Here is a 16,126-nt window from a genome sequence, read left to right on the forward strand (position 1 = left end):
GTGTGTGTGTGTGTGTGTGTGTGTGTGTGTGTGTGTGTGTGTGTGTGTGTGTGTGTGTGTGTGTGTCAGGGTTAGGCTATAAAGTCTAAAAAAATGAATGGAAGTCAATGGAAGGTCCTCAAGTGGTTCTAGAACAAAAGTATGTGTGTGCGCTCTCTGCTACCTTTATGAGAAAAGGTGACCTTTGAAACCCATGCTCACTCCCAGTTTACTCATAAATAAATACTACATGAAAGTCAAGTACTTGTACAATAATTAACTTATACAGAGATAAGGAAAGGAACAAAAATGAATCCTGAGTCTGTGAAAAGAAACTGAGTCAGAGGTGAAGAGAAACGCATCAAATCAGCAGAGGAAAACGGAAACACGTTGACACAGCAGAAACAGTCGAGGAGGAAAAAGAGGAAGAAGAGTGCTGTAACAGCTTGTTCTGCACTTGTTGTTTGTGTTTTTTCTCTTCTGTTGTGTCTAAAATGTTCTCGATGGAGGACACGCCGGTGATCAGACACGTAACGCTGAGAGACGGAGCACGTATGCCTCTTCTGGGCCTCGGGACGTGGAAGGTAAACTTCAAACACCTGCAGAAACTGGAGTATTTTAGCTTTGACGATTGTTGCAGATGTGTGCTTTTTATTCAAAGTATGAAGCATTATGTGATCAGACTTTTGTGTTTCTGCTGATCAAGGAGGTGCTTTTGCAGGTGACCACAAATCTGACATCTGATTGGTCGAAGCTTTTTATTCCTGAATCAGGTGAAGACAGAGGAAGTCATGAGGAGGACTAAAACTTGAGTGTTTTTAAAGCTTGGATAACTTTTTGCCATTTATAAATAAATGCTGTACATATATTCAATTTCTCTTTAGCTGAATGTTTCTGCAGGACCAGTTATTCAGCTTGAAGCTTTTCATTCAAAATTAAAATAAATGACAAGTTATTATGCAAAGTGTCTCCAACTGCAGCAACCTGAAACCTGCAGTTCCTTCAAAAGATTGTTCTCTTTGAAATCTGCAAACTGGCCCCATTTTAGTCTTTAATAGTACTTTTAGTTAGCCCTTTGCAACTTGTACCTTTTAGCTATCAATCTGCTTTTTTTAAGCTGCTGATCTGCTATTTTTAGCTTCAAGCTAGCCTTTGCTTTTAGCTAGCTTTTTTCTCCTTTTAGCTCTTACAGTAGCTCCTGCTATTTTTAGATTTTAGCTACTTTTTATTTTTTGGCTTCTAGCAAGCTTTGGGCTAAATTTGAGTTTTTATCCAGCTTCTATTTTTACCTACCGTTGTGTAATTTTTAGCTTTTAGTTGCTGATCTGGTATTTTGCTAATTTAAACTTTAAGATAGCATTTTTGGTAGTTTCAGCATATACCTAGCCTGTCGCCACTCTTAGCAAATCTTTTTTTTTTTTTGCTTTTACCTAGCCCCTTGGTATTTTTAGCTTATTAGCTTGTGTTTTGCTAATTGCAAGCATTTAGCATTTTTTAGCTTGTGTTCTGTTTTTASTAACAGCTCAGTTTCAGCCTCATATTTAAGTGAAGTCATTCAGTTGTGTTTTATCAAAGGAAACCTGAACTAGTTTGTTGACCTTTGACCTTTCATCTCCTCTGACCTCATCTCTTGGCTCAGTTGTTGACCTTTGACCTTTCATCTCTCTCGTCCCAGGCGTCTCATGTCCAGGGGACCTCGGTCCAGGGCGCGGTGGAGGCAGCCATAGCTGCAGGTTACCGCCACATCGATACGGCCTTCTGCTACAAGAACGAGGTGGACATCGGCAAAGCTCTGCGCTCCAAGATGGATCAGGGCATCATCCGGCGTGAAGACATGTTCATCRTCAGCAAGGTGAGGAAGCAGGAAGGATAAATATGTTTTAAACAGACTGTCTTCCTGTATGTGTCCAGACTCATGCTGTCCTCTCGTGTTCATGTCTTCAGCTGTGGTCCACTCATTATGAGCCAGAGGACATCCCCCTGTGTCTGAATCAGTCCCTGAAGGATCTCCAGCTGGACTACCTGGACCTTTATCTTGTGCATTTCCCTGTCGGCTTAAAGGTTTTTGTCATCAACACAATCTGACAAAACTAAGCGTCAAAGATTGTTTTTATATTAAACGGTTGAATTTTTCTGACAGAAAATGGGCGACGAGCTTTTTCCCAGAAAGGATGGAAAGATTCTGACCTCTGATGTGGATTATGTTGATGTTTGGAGGGTAAGAAAGGTTTAATGAAACCAGTAATTTTTGTCTCTTTAAGATGAGTTTGTTGTTGTTTACTGTTGTTGTTGTTTGCAGGGCATGGAGGCCCTGCAGGCCTCAGGGAAGGTGAAAAGTATCGGTGTTTCTAATTTCAGCATCCTGCAGCTGGAGAGGCTGATGGCTCTGTGCCGAGTGGCCCCTGCTGTCAATCAGGTGCCTTTTATTTCCTCTCACACAGTCAGAACCGGACAGACGAGGTTCAGAATAACTGAGATATTTTACTGATTCTTGTGTTTAAAAAGTGTTTTTCTTACTTCATTTCTTCTGTCTCTTTTAGGTGGAGCTGCATCCTTACACGGTCCAAACAGACATGATAGAGTTCTGTAAATCCAAAAACATCGCGCTGACGGCCTACAGCCCCTTTGGTTCGCCAGGAAGACCCCCTGAGCTGTAAGACAGCATCACTGCTGACCTCTTAAAGCTCAGCCACAAATCTCAGAAACCCCACCTTGACGATCTGTTTTAACAACCGGTTCTGGTTCTGTCTGCTGTAGGATTTTAGGAGACACCGATCCCTACAAGCTCCTGGAAGACCCCRTTGTTGCTGAAGTAGCCCGGAAACACAAACGCAGCCCTGCACAGGTGAGTCGGTTTGTGAGCTGTGCTGGTTTTTAAGTTTTCTCATTTGCAGTGTTGTGTAAACCAGTGGTTCCCAAACTTTTTATCTTCTGACCCACAAAATATCCATGGCAAAAACTTGTGACCCCAAATATTACTGGTCTGAGTACACGAACTTCTTAAATAACCCTAAAAATACAGGATTTTGGACAATCTAAACAGCTTGTACACAAATATAAATACTTATTTATAATTATTTTGTGTTTTTGTAATAATTATAGGGGAAATGTTACATCAGCAATTATTTTATTGCCCTTTAAATTGATTTCTGGAAATTATCCAAGGTGCTTCATGACCCATTCCAAGCCCAATTTTGGGAACCAAAGTGCAGTGGTTCCCAAACTTTTCAGCTTTTGACCCACAAAATAACAGTGGCAGAGACCTGTGGCCCCAACTATTTTTGGATGATAAACATTTGTATCAGGTCAACAAAACATGGCCATAGTAACAATATTTTTATACTACATTTATCAATTTTAAATACACTAACCTCACTCCTTTGTAACAACTAAGGCAAAAATGTAATTAATTCAGAAAAATTTTTTCAGGACCCCACCTTGATGTTTTGGGACCCCACTTTGGGTCCCGACCCTAACTTTGGGAAACACTGGTGTAAAGTACCTCAAAGTGATAGTTGAGTCCAAGTACAAGTATGTTACCGTAAAATTACTTTGGTAAAAGTTAAAGTCTCCCCTAAGAATACTACTTGAGTAAAAGTCTTAAAAGTATAAAAGTAAATTTCTTGACATAAAATGTTCTTAAGTATTAAAAGTATTGAGTAAAAGTGGGTGGTAAGATTTTCCTAAGTTCATAATGACTATAATGAAATATTATGTTAATGTTAAATAATTTATGATACAACAGTCTAGCCGTTTCAGTTGCATATATATCTAAAAATAAAAAATATATTCTTTTCATACTAAGCAACATATGTTTGATATGTCCTGCTACTACTTCTTACCTTTTCTAAAAATGTAGGGAGTACAAAGTACAAATAACTGTGTGAAAATGTAAAAAGTAAAAGTAAAATGTAGGCCGAAAAAAAAAGTACAGATAACCAAAATTTCTACTTAAGTACCGTAACAAAGTATTTGTACTTAGTTACGTTAAAACTGTTTGTGACTGGACCTTCCTGCCCTCCCCCAGGTGCTGCTCAGGTATCACGTGCAGCAGGGAGTTGCAGTCATTCCTAAAAGTGACAAGCCTCATCACATCCTTGAAAACACGAAGGTGAAACGTCTTCACACCAAAAATATCTCCGTCCAAAGACACTTTATGTTGAAGCAAGGAGAGAAATCTGTCTCCTAAAGCCCTGCTGCTGATGCGTTTCTGTTTTCTGTCCAGATCTTTGACTTCAGCCTGACTGACGAAGACATGAACACACTGAGGGATCTGGACCGAGGATGGAAGTCCTGCTTGATTGACGAGTGCGTCACAATAAACCAGGTTTGATGATGTSAGCCTCTTAAACGTTGATGTTTTCTACATTGTGTTGTTTTTGTTTTCCAGGATCAAGTCTCACCCGTACTACCCCTTTGAGTGAGTCAGAAGAAGGAACTGGACGTGAAAACGTCAAACTGTTTACTACCGTAAATCTGATGAAATGTGAACAAAAAATCAAAATATCTGTGAATACAAGTGAGCTGTCTTTAATTGAAAGTTGATTTTTTGATTTTATAATAAAAAAATTAACATAACACTTTCTTTGGTAAAAAATCTGTTCACATAAATGGCCTTTAAAACAAATAAATCACATACGTAGCTCTGAATCATAATAAGCTTTAAATGAAAGTCAAGTTTTTATCTATTWATCAGGAAACAGTGAACTCTGTTTTTATTTTTGCTCTTTTGTCTCCGTGAAGCCATTTCACATCTGTGAGAGCGGCTGCTTCTTCTGAATTTTAGCAATTTTATATGTATTTGTGCAAAACTTTTACTTCTATGCATTTTTAGGCCTGTCCTGTTAAACTTAAAGCAATTTAACAGACCTTTTGTTTTATTTGATTCAATATTTGATATAAAAAGACAAAAAAAAAAAAGAGAAACGTCACTCATTAGCAGTCTGACATTTTGACATTTTTAGGTTAATAGCCGTCCTGTCATTTAAATGTTTTTTTATTTATTATAAATTGTGCTAATTAAAGTGCTGATGGGGATTATAATGGGGGAAGCTGAAGTGTGAGTCAATGAGTCGATTCTGTGGATCCAGCTGATGAGGCGAGTGTGTGCAGCTGTGACACAGGTCATAAAAACACGAGTGTTCTTCTTTTAAAATCACCTAAACGTGTACAAGAACCCAAATATTAAAATATATTTTAAGTTTCAAATAAAAAATGACCTAACTGTACATGCAGAACATAAAATATCACATTTAGTCCTCCAACCTGTAACAAGTGATTTTTTTAAGGCAAATAAATTTTGTTATTTGGTCTTTTCTTCTCTGTGTTGGGCGTAAAAAAATCCATCCTGACGAGGACGTCCAGAGTTTTTTAAAAGTGGAAGGTCTCGGTCCTTCCTGCTACGTGGGCTGTAATCTTCCGTTTGCCACATGCCCCAGTTTCCTTTTCTCTGGCGAAGCCGACTGAGGCGAGGGCTTCACGGTGCAAACGCACGCCGACGCCCCCGCGATGCGTTTGGGCAGGTCCGGCCCTCTGGACCACGACCCCTTCTCGGCGTCATATACCTGGGTGACTCTGGAGAATGCCATGCTCTCCCAGCTGTAGCCTCCGAGCACGTAGATCTTCCCCGCCCAGACCGCCAGCCCCGCCTCGCTGTTGGGCAGCAGCAGCGGCGCCACCTGAGTCCACTGGCCGCATCGCGGGTCGTAGGACTCCACGTGCAGGATGTCGAAGCGCTCGGAGGTGTCCGCGTGATCGTCGCTGCCGCCGATGGCGTAGATGAGGTTGTTGAGGGAGGCCATGCTGTGCCAGCCGCGGGCGAGGGACATGGGCTGGCGTTCCACCCAAACCTCACCGTCCCGCGACGGGTCATAACTCAGGACATCTGGGCGGTAAGGACCGATCTGGTAGTTGTGACCACCTGAGATGTAGACGACGCCTTGGTGGACCGTGCCGGCGTGGCCGAAAGTAAACCTTTGGAAGACAGAATTCACAAACCTGCTTGAAGATGATGAAGCTTTGATGAAATCTGGAATAAATATCTCAAACTTCAAAATATATCCATTAATCCATCCATTATTTATGCCTGCTTCTCCCTTTCAGGGTCGCTGATGCCCATATCCAGCAGTCGCTGTGTGAGGGGCCGGGAACACCCTGAACAGGTCTCAAGTCCTTCACAGGGCCACATGGAGATCTATAAAGGACTAAATGAGTTGCAGACACAGTGATGTAACACATCTTTACCTGGGTAGTTGTGCCACGTAGCTCCAGCAGTCCTCTTCAGGATAATAAACCTCCACAGAGCACAACGCTCCGTTGCCGTTATTCCCTCCCACTGCAATGAGGCGGTCTCCCACAGCCCCCAGGTAAAAGTCAACTCTCTTCTGGTTCATTGGAGCGCCCTGAAACACATCACACACCATCATAAGACACAAAGTAAGCAGATAAACACCAGTCCTAGAGGATCAGTGTCCTGCAGGATTTAAATGTTTCTTTGCTCCAAAACACCTGAATTGAACACATGGGTGATTACAGGCTTCTGCAGAACATGAAGAGGTGATTTAATAATCAAATCATGCATCCTGGATCAGGGAAACAAGTAAAATATGCAGGAAAATAAAAGACTCTTCGTTCACCTTGGTCCACTGATGGTGGCGCGGGTCGTATCTGTACAGCAGGTTACAGGCAGCATCTCCTCCGTTGTCTCTCGACGAGCTGCCGCCAGCAGCAAAAATGAAGCCCCCCAGTACGGCCAAGCAGTGGTGGCTCCGCTGCACTGGCAGCTCCGTCTCCAGCTCCCAGCTTCCCGTCTCGCTGTCGAGCCAACAAACGGTGCTGCTCAACTCCTCCCCGCGCTCAAACACCTTGACGTGCAGAAAGAAGGGGAGACGGTGAGCTTCAAGTCAAAAGTATTCCTTTAAAATATTCTGAGTGCAAAGCTGCTGTAACTATAACAATCAGCATGAATCTGTACCTCTCCTCCGATGAGCAGCAGCTGCTCCACTCCCCCCCTCAGCCTGGTCCGTTCAGTTTGGAGCAGCGGTTGGGCGCTCAGCTTGGCGTGGTACCCMAGAGCCTCCTCCACCAGGGCCTCGCAGCCGGCTCCTTCCGGCACCAGAGCTCGTACCGCCGGCAGCACTCGGCTCACGAGGTCCCCCACCGGCATGAGCGGGAACCGGATGTGGGAGAGCAGCTGTTTGGCGCCGGAGGTCCGCTCGGGGCTGTGACTGAGCCACTGCAGGCTGGCCTGCAGGAGAGCCTGCTCAGAGTCGTGCTGAACCTGAGGAATAACAACAGCAGCTGCTTATTTAAGTCTGACTAATAAATTATCACAATTACTGTCCAAACAACACGGAGGTCTTACCTGGCCACACGAGAGGTAGGAGGTGAGTTTGTGCATCGGGATATTTTGAAGAAAGCCCGGAGTGAAGGAGAGCGTGGAGAAGCGCGCGAGGATGAAGTGGTCGATGAAGATATCGAGTCGCTCCAGACTGTAGACCTGAGCCAGTTTCTGGAGGTGCAGGTAGTTCTCCTCGTTCACCTCCCGCTCCAGGTACTGACAGCAGAAGTCCACAACTCGCCACAGCTGGAGTGCACAAAAAAGATTAGAGTCATCTATCATTTCTTTATTTTTAATCACTCAGAGTGAGACTTGATGAGACAAGATTATACAATATAATTCCAAGATTTATGAAGTCTTTAAAAACATTTTATTTGGACTTTGGCAGTTTTTAAACCATTTAAATGTTAAATTTTATTATAACAAAAAAAATTCAATCTGGACATTTTTCACATTTTTAGCTTTTTAATATTTTCTTTCTTTAAAAGTAAATCAGGTGAAGCCTCATCCCCTTTATTGTGCAGAAAAAGCTTCAAGCTTCAGTCTGAGCGACAACAGCGACACCTGGTGGCCAACTGAAGCACTGACTCTGTTTCAACCCCGCAGAAGCTCAGAAATTTTAATCTGCTGATACTTTTGTTATGCTAAATAATGATTACATCATCATTACATAATAGAACAAACCATGGAGGCCAAATAAATAAATAAATAAATAAATAAATCATTCAGAAAACTTGATTTTAAACGCTCTGAGCCAATGAAAAGCTTAAAACCATTTTTGACCAGATGAAACAGTGATGAAGCTTTGTACGTCATCGGTCACAGGACAGCTATGTTTTTATACAAGCTCTGACTCGGTGGCTGCAATCAATCCGAAATAAATAAATAGTGCTCAGTTACAAGTTAAATCTGTTTGTCTTCACATTTAACCTTCAGTTTCTTACCTGCAGAAGGTGTGCAGCTTCCAGCACACAGTCGATGGTTCCTCCATCTAAAAACAGCTCTCCACTGTACAGGAAGTCCACCACAGCTTTCAGCCCTACATGAGAYATCCCAACCAGCTCCACCTGCAACAAGAATACACACCAAGTTACATAATACCCATAGTTATGGGACTTTTAAAAATCCTTTCATTGTTTAAAATGCTATAATTGCTCCTGCATACCTCCTGCTGATGCTCCTCCCTCATGCCCAAGGTGAACATAGCGTGGAAGTAGGGGCTGGAAATGGCCAGCAGGGCTCGGTGAGCCGGGATCCGCTGGTCATCGGCGACCAGGACCACATCGCAGAACCGGTTCTGCTGCCGCTGCTCATTGAAGCCCTGCAGCACCTCCACAGCCTGGTGATCTGAGTAGAAAATCTGCCAATAAAGAATCCCAAACACACTGACTCAACTCCTAAACATCTGGCTTTATAAGTTCTACGTAATCTGAAAACATCTAGCAAGAAGGAAACAAGTCTACAGTTCTCTAAYCAATTAATCTGTGACTATATTTCAGTCGTGCTCATTGCTCTCATTTGTTTCAGCAAATTTGTGATTTTTACTGCCTGTAGATTCTTGAATACAAAGTTTAAATGCTTTATTTTGTGGCAAAATGAGGTCAAAGCAGTTTAATTTCAGCTTAAGCCGAACAAACATACTAACCTTGGAGGATTCACTAACCCTCTGGGGTCTACACACACGGCTGGGCTTGTCCATCCTGTTCCCTCAGACAGACACCATCTAAAACASACACACAAACACACAGTAAGAACTCTGACTTTTACCTGACAGGTAAATGTGAGAAACTACTGGAGCTGAAGACATGACCTTGAACCTTMTTTAAAGGACCAAATTATTACCTAACAGTTGGTGTCTGTTGACCCAATTTGTTAGATRAACACTAACATTTTAGTTAGTTGTTGTTTGAGGAGTTTCTCACTGTACTCTAATGTTTGTAATTATGAATCAATTAAAATAAATATTTTCTTGTCTCGTTACACAAAACTCATGGTCACATCTTATAAGTCAGAAAAAGTAACATAATATTGCCTTGATTGTTTTTAACTCTGTAAGATAAGAAATCAGATAATTCATCAAACACTCTAAATTTTTTCGATTCCAGATTCTAACCTTTAAAAAACCTTACTTGTAGCTGCTCAGATGGTACTTGAGAACATCCTAGTCTGACCGCAGGTTATAGTGATACAGAAAAGAAAAAAAAATCCTAAAACGCAAAGATTTTTAACGACGACAAAAACCGTATATATTCGAGTAAACTACACTTCAAAAATGTCGCTGTTACTGATTTAAAATGCTTTATCCTCAGTTTATTAGACAACAGAAACACATGAACCATGTAGCATAACATTAGCTTGTTCAGCGGTTTGGTAAAAAAAAAACTACTTCCTGTTTGGACTTTCAGAATAAATGGTTTTGCGTGTGAATTTGAAGGTTGGAATTTCGCTTTTAACCCAAATAAAACCACTGAGTCAAAGAATTTAATAATAAAAGTAAAAATATCAGTAAATGTTTTCTTTTTAACAGCCTATAATTTAAACCCAAATTTTTACATTTATTTTAATGTTTTATTTTGAAGTCAAATATTTTAATCGGACATTTAACCGGATATGGGCGGTCCCTAAGTGAATCACGTGTTACCGGGTTTACAAATGTAAATTTTGAGAGACAGACAAACAGGTAGGCTGCTTTGGTGGGTGTCGATGAACTCGATGGACCAGCAGGTGGCAGCAGTGTAATGATGTTGTATCAGCAGACAAGTCAGTAAAAGTTTAGCATTTGGTAGATTGTAGTGCTTTAAAAAACAAACAAACAAAAAAACTTGGTCGTCTGGGTACACATCATTGTCTAAGGTGTTGATGAAGATACCCCACCCCCAATAAAAACATATGTATACAACCTCTGACCTTTCTATATCCCTATCTTCAAACTTCACAGATTTGATAAGCCCCACCTCTAATTGACATATTCCACTCATATGAATTTCATCCGTCATGACAGTCTTCTACCTGTTGTTGATAACAGAAATTACATGGTAACCATCACAGACGAATTAAGATTAAATTGCAGATGCTTTGTAAAGTCGCGCAATGTAATTAAAAAGCAACCGGAAACTGATTGCGTTCCCTTCAGAATAGTACTTTTCCTGACATATCACGCATTTAAAGGCTCGTGTCTAATTTGTATTTTATTTTTCTTAAGTTTGCTGTCTTTAGTCTCAGCAGATCTTTTATTAATAAATAGCAGTTTAGAATTAGGAAGACATTTTATGCTTGACAAACTTCATAAAATAAAGTTAACCAAAAGSGGGATTGGCACTTCAGCATGAAAGTGTGTTTTGCCTTGTAAAGGTTTATTGCAATTTGTCAGAATTGTAAATTGAATATAAACATACCTAATTTCCCTCTGGGATCAATAAAGTATTTTGAATTGAATTGAATTGAATAAATGCTTACACATTTGGATTTAAATAAGAAAATAAAATTGCATGAAGTGTATGTGCAATAATATTTAGATTGTAATAACCTTTAATAAGTTTATGTTTCTATTTATACTCAAATGCTTTTTTTCTCAAGTATTTGAATGAATGTTACAAACTTTGGGCCTTTTTAAGAAGCATGTTTTAGTTACCTGGGAAGAAACGAGACTGGCTGTAGTTGCAGACCCCAGTGAAGTTTAATGCCAACTTTGTGTTTTATTTTGAAAGACCATCCCGGAAATGGTATTTACTCAGTTCCGCTATTCTGACAGCGGCGGCGGCCCGTCGCAGAGAACGGCGACCAGGAGGAGGCGAGCTCAGCGTCTGGGGAGGAACTTCACTGTCTGCTCTTGCAACCTGATTGACTAACATCACCAACGCCCTTAAAGCCCAAAGATCCAGGAAATGAACCGAATTTTAACTCGAAGAACCTTCTTCTCCCGTTAAGTCCCGCCGGGTCAGCTGCTTCAGTACCGTGGTCGTGATTTTTTTTGTACCGGAGCCATTGAACGTCGTCTGATGTGCACCATCATCCCGTCAAGTTAGCTGCTGATTTTTATTGAAACACTGTAAAATTGTCARTTTTGTTTTTGGACTCTTTCACTTTTAACTTCAACTCCTGTCCAGCTGAGAAATGGCAACCCAGATCGACAAAGAGGCTTGCAGAGAGGCTTACAACGATGTAAGGGACGATAACACAGAAACCAACTGGTAAGTGTGCTCCGTTAAAAAAATCGACAATTTTTAAATACTCTTGATTATTCGCAAACGGAAACGTGCCTTAATTATAAAATCCTCTTGAAACGTAATCCTTACAGGGTATTTTATAGTTCGGCGGTGTAATAGTACAAATATCTGTTAAGGTTTTGATAAAAACCAGAGTTTTGGACTGAATTAATGTTAACGCCCTCTGCGCAATATTTTCAGTAAAAAAGAGGTGTTTTTTAAAAACAAGAGTGACCTGATCGGTGTGACATATGCCGAATGAATGATTGGTTATTGTAAAGTAATTAAATGGGATGAAATGTATTTTTAGATGCACTTATTCTTTTAGTAAATTTGAAACTGCTATGCAGTATAATTCAGCGGCACCTGCTCCCTCTTGGACAATGAATTGTTCCTTCATCCTTTTAATACCCGTGATTTCAGCCATATCGACTCTAATCCGCAGATTTGGTTCTCCTGATCGTGACTGATCTGTTTTCTGGCTGTTTAGTGGTCACACACATGCAGTTATGAGGAGATAATTTACTTTGTCCCGAATTCATTGTGGAGGAACACAGCAGCTGCTTTGTGTCTGGAGGGGGGGGTTGAGGCATTTTCTGCATTGTTTCAGATGGCTGCTCTGTTTGCACATAAAGCCAACTTTAGTGACTGAACTCATGATGAGCTGTGGTGTCATTAAAGGTTTGTGTTTCCTGCAGGGCTGCTTTTAAATATGAAGGCACCACAATCGTGCCTGCAGGACAGGGGACTGACTACGAGGACTTCAAGAAGTTATGCACAGGTAAAGAGTTGGTATTTGTCTTCAAAGTGTCTCTGGATGCTTTTACTTTGATGCTTTCAAAGCATTTAACCACTAGATCAAACAGATATCAAATACTTAAAGTTGTAAACTTGAAGTTTTCTTGTTCAACTAGTCAAAATTTTAAAGTTTTTTTGCAGAAAAAAAGACCCTTTTGAATTCCGGTTTTAAAGCTCTCAGATGGAAGTTCCCTTCTTGGAGTAAAACATCTGTTCTGATGTTGGGTGGGGCTGGTTCTGATACAGGCTCACATTATAACTTTAAAGCCTGCGGCCTCGGGGCTCCCCTCCTGTAGATTTTTTTGTTCTTTCTGACATCTCTGAGCTCACATTCCTATGTTGAAACAACTCCGTATCAGAACGCTTCATGCTTTGGTTCCTGTTCAGAGATGACACACGCTTCTTTTCCTTATTTAGCAGTGAAGCTTTGACACTGCAGAAGAAGAAAAAAAACGAGTGTAGGCGGTGCTGATGGCAGAGTAGAAGTTAAGTAATTACAGAATAGAAGAACTTGAGGATACTGATTCTTATTTTATCCAGCTAAAGCAAGTTAAAATACAAGTTGATGCATTTTAATTCCTCTTTCTAATTAAAAAAAACAGAAACTATTATAGGTCATAAAACTGTCAGATTAATTCAGTTAAGTATTTTGTCTTGGGAGGTTAAAGGTTTTATAAACATAAAATGATTGTGCAGATTTAATCAGTAAAATTTCACTTTCTTTATTTAAAGCCCCACTGAGATCGAGATCTCATTTGCAAAATGGACCTGGGTCATTTACCAAATATTACCAAATAGGAAAATGAAGATGCAGCAGCAGCTGCCACACACCGCAATTAAGTTTATTTTTAGGCAAAACTGTTCTTTCACGTTTAAATGTACATAATTTTTTAGGCGTTATAAGTACATGTTTAATTAAGTTAAGATTGTCTTTGATTTTTAGCCACATTATTAACGTTATCTTTTATAAAAAGGCCATTTGAGGTTAGGTTAAGGGCTTAAATGTGTTGGGGTAATGGTTATATTTAGAGCTAAGGCTGGGGTTATGGTGCATAAATGAATGAAGGCTTTATCTGTAAGTATTGCTTGCATAATTTCTGTTTTAAAATATTTGAGGCAGCCTGGAAGCACGTCAAGAATGGAGTAATACTAGCATAAAGAGGATTTTGTTGCTGTAATATAAAAGTGATTCAAGTCAACTGATTAGACTTTATCATCCTAAAACTTTGGATAAAGTGAATGCTTCGATTACACCACACCTCTCAGAGCCGCCCACTGGAGACGGTTCTGGTTTCCTGGTGTGGGCTGAGGGGCATGTCGCCCAGACAACCTTTGGTTTTAGAAGTCAGTTTATGCAAACCACCTTTTTTATTTTTTTATTTTGCTGCCTCATCTGTGCAGTTTTCTCTGCAGCAGAGGGGAGGTCRGCTGCAGAGTCAGCATGAATTCAGAGGTTAAGATGAAGCAGGAAGAGTCTGGCGGAGGGAGGAAGTGTGGAGGTGTGGTGGAGCTGTAGCTCAGGATTTCTGTTGCATCACGTTCCTCTCTGCCAGCTCAGGCTCTTAGGAAAAAGCAGCGGGACGACGAGTGCGTTGAACAATAAATTCCTGTCACTTTGGAATGAAGACGGTAACTCACACTGAGCTTCAGTGATTGATTCGATCCAGTCAGGTCACTCTGGATGTGACGAGGAGCTAAAACTGATAAGACCAGTTAGTTCCTGCTGCGGTCAGCCCTGCTGCCGGGAATATCTTAAACTGATAACACAGGTTCTACCAGCTATAGATATGGGATTAATTATTACATTATTTATCGATTCTCTAATATATTCTTAATTTTGGCCAAAGTACAGAAGTGAATACAAGTACTTGAAATGCTACAATGTGCTTATCATCTTCAAAAGTGTGGCGGATTCTTTCAAACATTCAAATTTAAATAAACGATAGAATAAAACATTTTTCCCTTTTTTAATGTAGATAATCTTGTTGCATAGATATTTGTGAAATATCTAGTAAAAGAACAAAAGGTAGGACTATATTAGGTAAAAGTGAGAAGAGGAAATTTGGTCATAAAAAATAAACGTGTTCTCTTTTTTTATTATTGGTCCAGTTGACTTTGTGCTTCCACTTCTGCCACTTCTGTTGTGCAAATGTAAAGAAAAAGTTGTATTGTTTATGAGCTCACAAAAAGTCTGCAGCTTTTTTTACTCCGATTAAACACACAAATCTTTAGCCTGTCGTAAAAGGAGGTACAGAAATGAGCTGCTTTAACAGCTTTAAAACCGAGTCTGTTGGGATCTTCTGGTAATTCTCGCAAACCAACATAATGGCTCAGATATTTATCAGCTTTTAGCGGCTAACACAATAGCAGATTTGTCTGTGAACCTGCACAGTCACTGCTCTGCTAAAGGTCCTGTCACAATATAATGTTTTAAACAACTTGTGAAAAAAAAATCCAGTAAATTACAAATAAAAGTTAGGGATTTGATCAATTTGTTAGCATTACAGTACGTACACGCCTAAAAGAGGCTTCCAGTTCATTTTTTAAAATTCCATCTTCCACTGAGATGTCACCAAACCTTTAATAAGTAAGTTGTCTCAAACATCATAGTGTGACGGGCCTTAAGGAGAAAGACCTGACATGAGCGGCAGAGATCATACTCCAATTTGTGGAGCAACAAATACAAACATTAATGGTCTGTATTGTTTTAGTGATGCTTTCAAATCTCAAACCTGAAGGGATGAGACTCGTTGGACCCAGTTTCAGTCTCAAATACTGGTCATTTTATTTGTGAGAAGAGACATCATAAATAAAATGTCATTTTGGATTTTTAAATTCAGTCGTGTTTTTTTTCAGTTGGCTTTTTAGAATCCAACCTGACTGTACTTCGAATTTAGGATTCAACAAGTAAAGACGTTGAGCTTTACTTTACCGTACCCAGCTTTATTCTTTATTTGCTAACGTTATTTTAAACGAAACTGGACTTGAAGTGAGAGCCAGACAAATACAAAGGCATTTGTTTTCAGATGTTATTCTCAGGGTGTGTGACAGGCGTGGTCACTGGAGACGTGTGGCACGACTGCAAACATCAGGAAAGGTTTCATCTTGGAGCCTACTGACCCCAACACTTCCTGTTTATACAAACCTCACAGCTTAACAAACGAGAATGCTTCTTCCTTAGAGCTGTAACTATGATCCCACACGACATTTACCCAGTGGTTTCTCCCTCCCCTCCCTTCAGATGACTCCCGTCTCTTCGGCTTCATCCGATTCACGACGGGAGACGCCATGAGCAAACGGGCCAAGTTCACGCTCATCACCTGGATCGGAGAGAGCATCAGCGGGCTGCAGCGGGCCAAGATCAGCACCGACAAGACGCTGGTCAAAGACGTGGTGCAGGTCAGAGACACCTGGGAACAGCAGCAATTAAAATAATGGTTCCTTCAGGGAGGAAACTGGTCGCTGGGCGAATTAGCAGCAGAACAAAACAGTTTGTTGGATCGGTGCACTGGAAGGAAGTCATTAAGGAAGGCTAAAATTAAAGAAGGATACTGCTGCCCAATGTGTTTATAAAGCTAATAAATTAAACTAAACCACAGCAGACTGTTGATATTTTTATTTTTGTCTCTGCAGAACTTTGCCAAGGAGTTCATGATCAGCGACCCACGAGAACTGGAAGAAGACTACCTGCGCAAGGAGCTGAAGAAGGCAGGCGGCGCCAACTATGACGCTCAGGCTGAGTAGAGGAGCCGCCGCCGTCCACTGGAAGCACCTGGGTCGGGGGGATCGGGGAGGGGGGTCGGGC

General features: G+C 40.8%; 3 protein-coding genes across 5 annotated transcripts in view; 2 read left to right on the forward strand and 1 right to left on the reverse strand.

Moving 5' to 3' along the window:
• Nucleotides 1-321: 321 nt before the first annotated feature.
• Nucleotides 322-4,557, forward strand: zgc:56622 (aldose reductase-related protein 2). Its single transcript, XM_014033922.1, has 10 exons — nt 322-563; nt 1,655-1,831; nt 1,924-2,040; nt 2,120-2,197; nt 2,279-2,395; nt 2,520-2,632; nt 2,737-2,824; nt 4,007-4,090; nt 4,205-4,287; nt 4,370-4,557. Exons 1-10 carry the CDS (start codon nt 474-476, stop codon nt 4,401-4,403), a joined length of 981 nt encoding a protein of 326 aa, XP_013889376.1. The 5' UTR covers nt 322-473; the 3' UTR covers nt 4,404-4,557.
• A 592-nt stretch (nt 4,558-5,149) lies between these two features.
• klhl36 (kelch-like family member 36) lies at nt 5,150-9,712 on the reverse strand. 2 transcript variants are annotated; one of them, XM_014033903.1, is made up of 9 exons: nt 9,448-9,712; nt 8,964-9,041; nt 8,484-8,678; nt 8,263-8,385; nt 7,343-7,564; nt 6,953-7,258; nt 6,615-6,842; nt 6,223-6,380; nt 5,150-5,952 (listed from the first exon to the last, which is right to left on the reverse strand). In XM_014033903.1, exons 2-9 carry the CDS (start codon nt 9,015-9,017, stop codon nt 5,379-5,381), a joined length of 1,860 nt encoding a protein of 619 aa, XP_013889357.1. In that variant the 5' UTR covers nt 9,018-9,041; nt 9,448-9,712; the 3' UTR covers nt 5,150-5,378. The 2 variants fall into 2 exon arrangements, with proteins under 2 accessions (XP_013889357.1, XP_013889364.1); XM_014033910.1 differs by having other exon boundaries at nt 9,432-9,712.
• A 1,360-nt stretch (nt 9,713-11,072) lies between these two features.
• cotl1 (coactosin-like F-actin binding protein 1) overlaps nt 11,073-16,126 on the forward strand; it is a 7,236-nt gene continuing 2,182 nt past the window's right edge. The window contains exons 1-5 of one of the 2 annotated variants that reach the window (XM_014033939.1): nt 11,073-11,338; nt 11,425-11,508; nt 12,222-12,304; nt 15,563-15,720; nt 15,955-16,122. In XM_014033939.1, coding sequence (XP_013889393.1) covers nt 11,432-11,508; nt 12,222-12,304; nt 15,563-15,720; nt 15,955-16,065 — 429 coding nt within the window. In that variant the 5' untranslated portion in view covers nt 11,073-11,338; nt 11,425-11,431 and the 3' untranslated portion in view covers nt 16,066-16,122. Of the gene's footprint in view, nt 11,509-12,221; nt 12,305-15,562; nt 15,721-15,954 lie in introns of both variants that reach the window. The other variant, XM_014033931.1, reaches the window with a different exon arrangement.

The sequence above is a fragment of the Austrofundulus limnaeus genome, unplaced genomic scaffold (assembly GCF_001266775.1).
Source record: "Austrofundulus limnaeus strain Quisiro unplaced genomic scaffold, Austrofundulus_limnaeus-1.0 Scaffold7, whole genome shotgun sequence".
NCBI classification, from domain to species: Eukaryota; Metazoa; Chordata; class Actinopteri; order Cyprinodontiformes; family Rivulidae; genus Austrofundulus; species Austrofundulus limnaeus.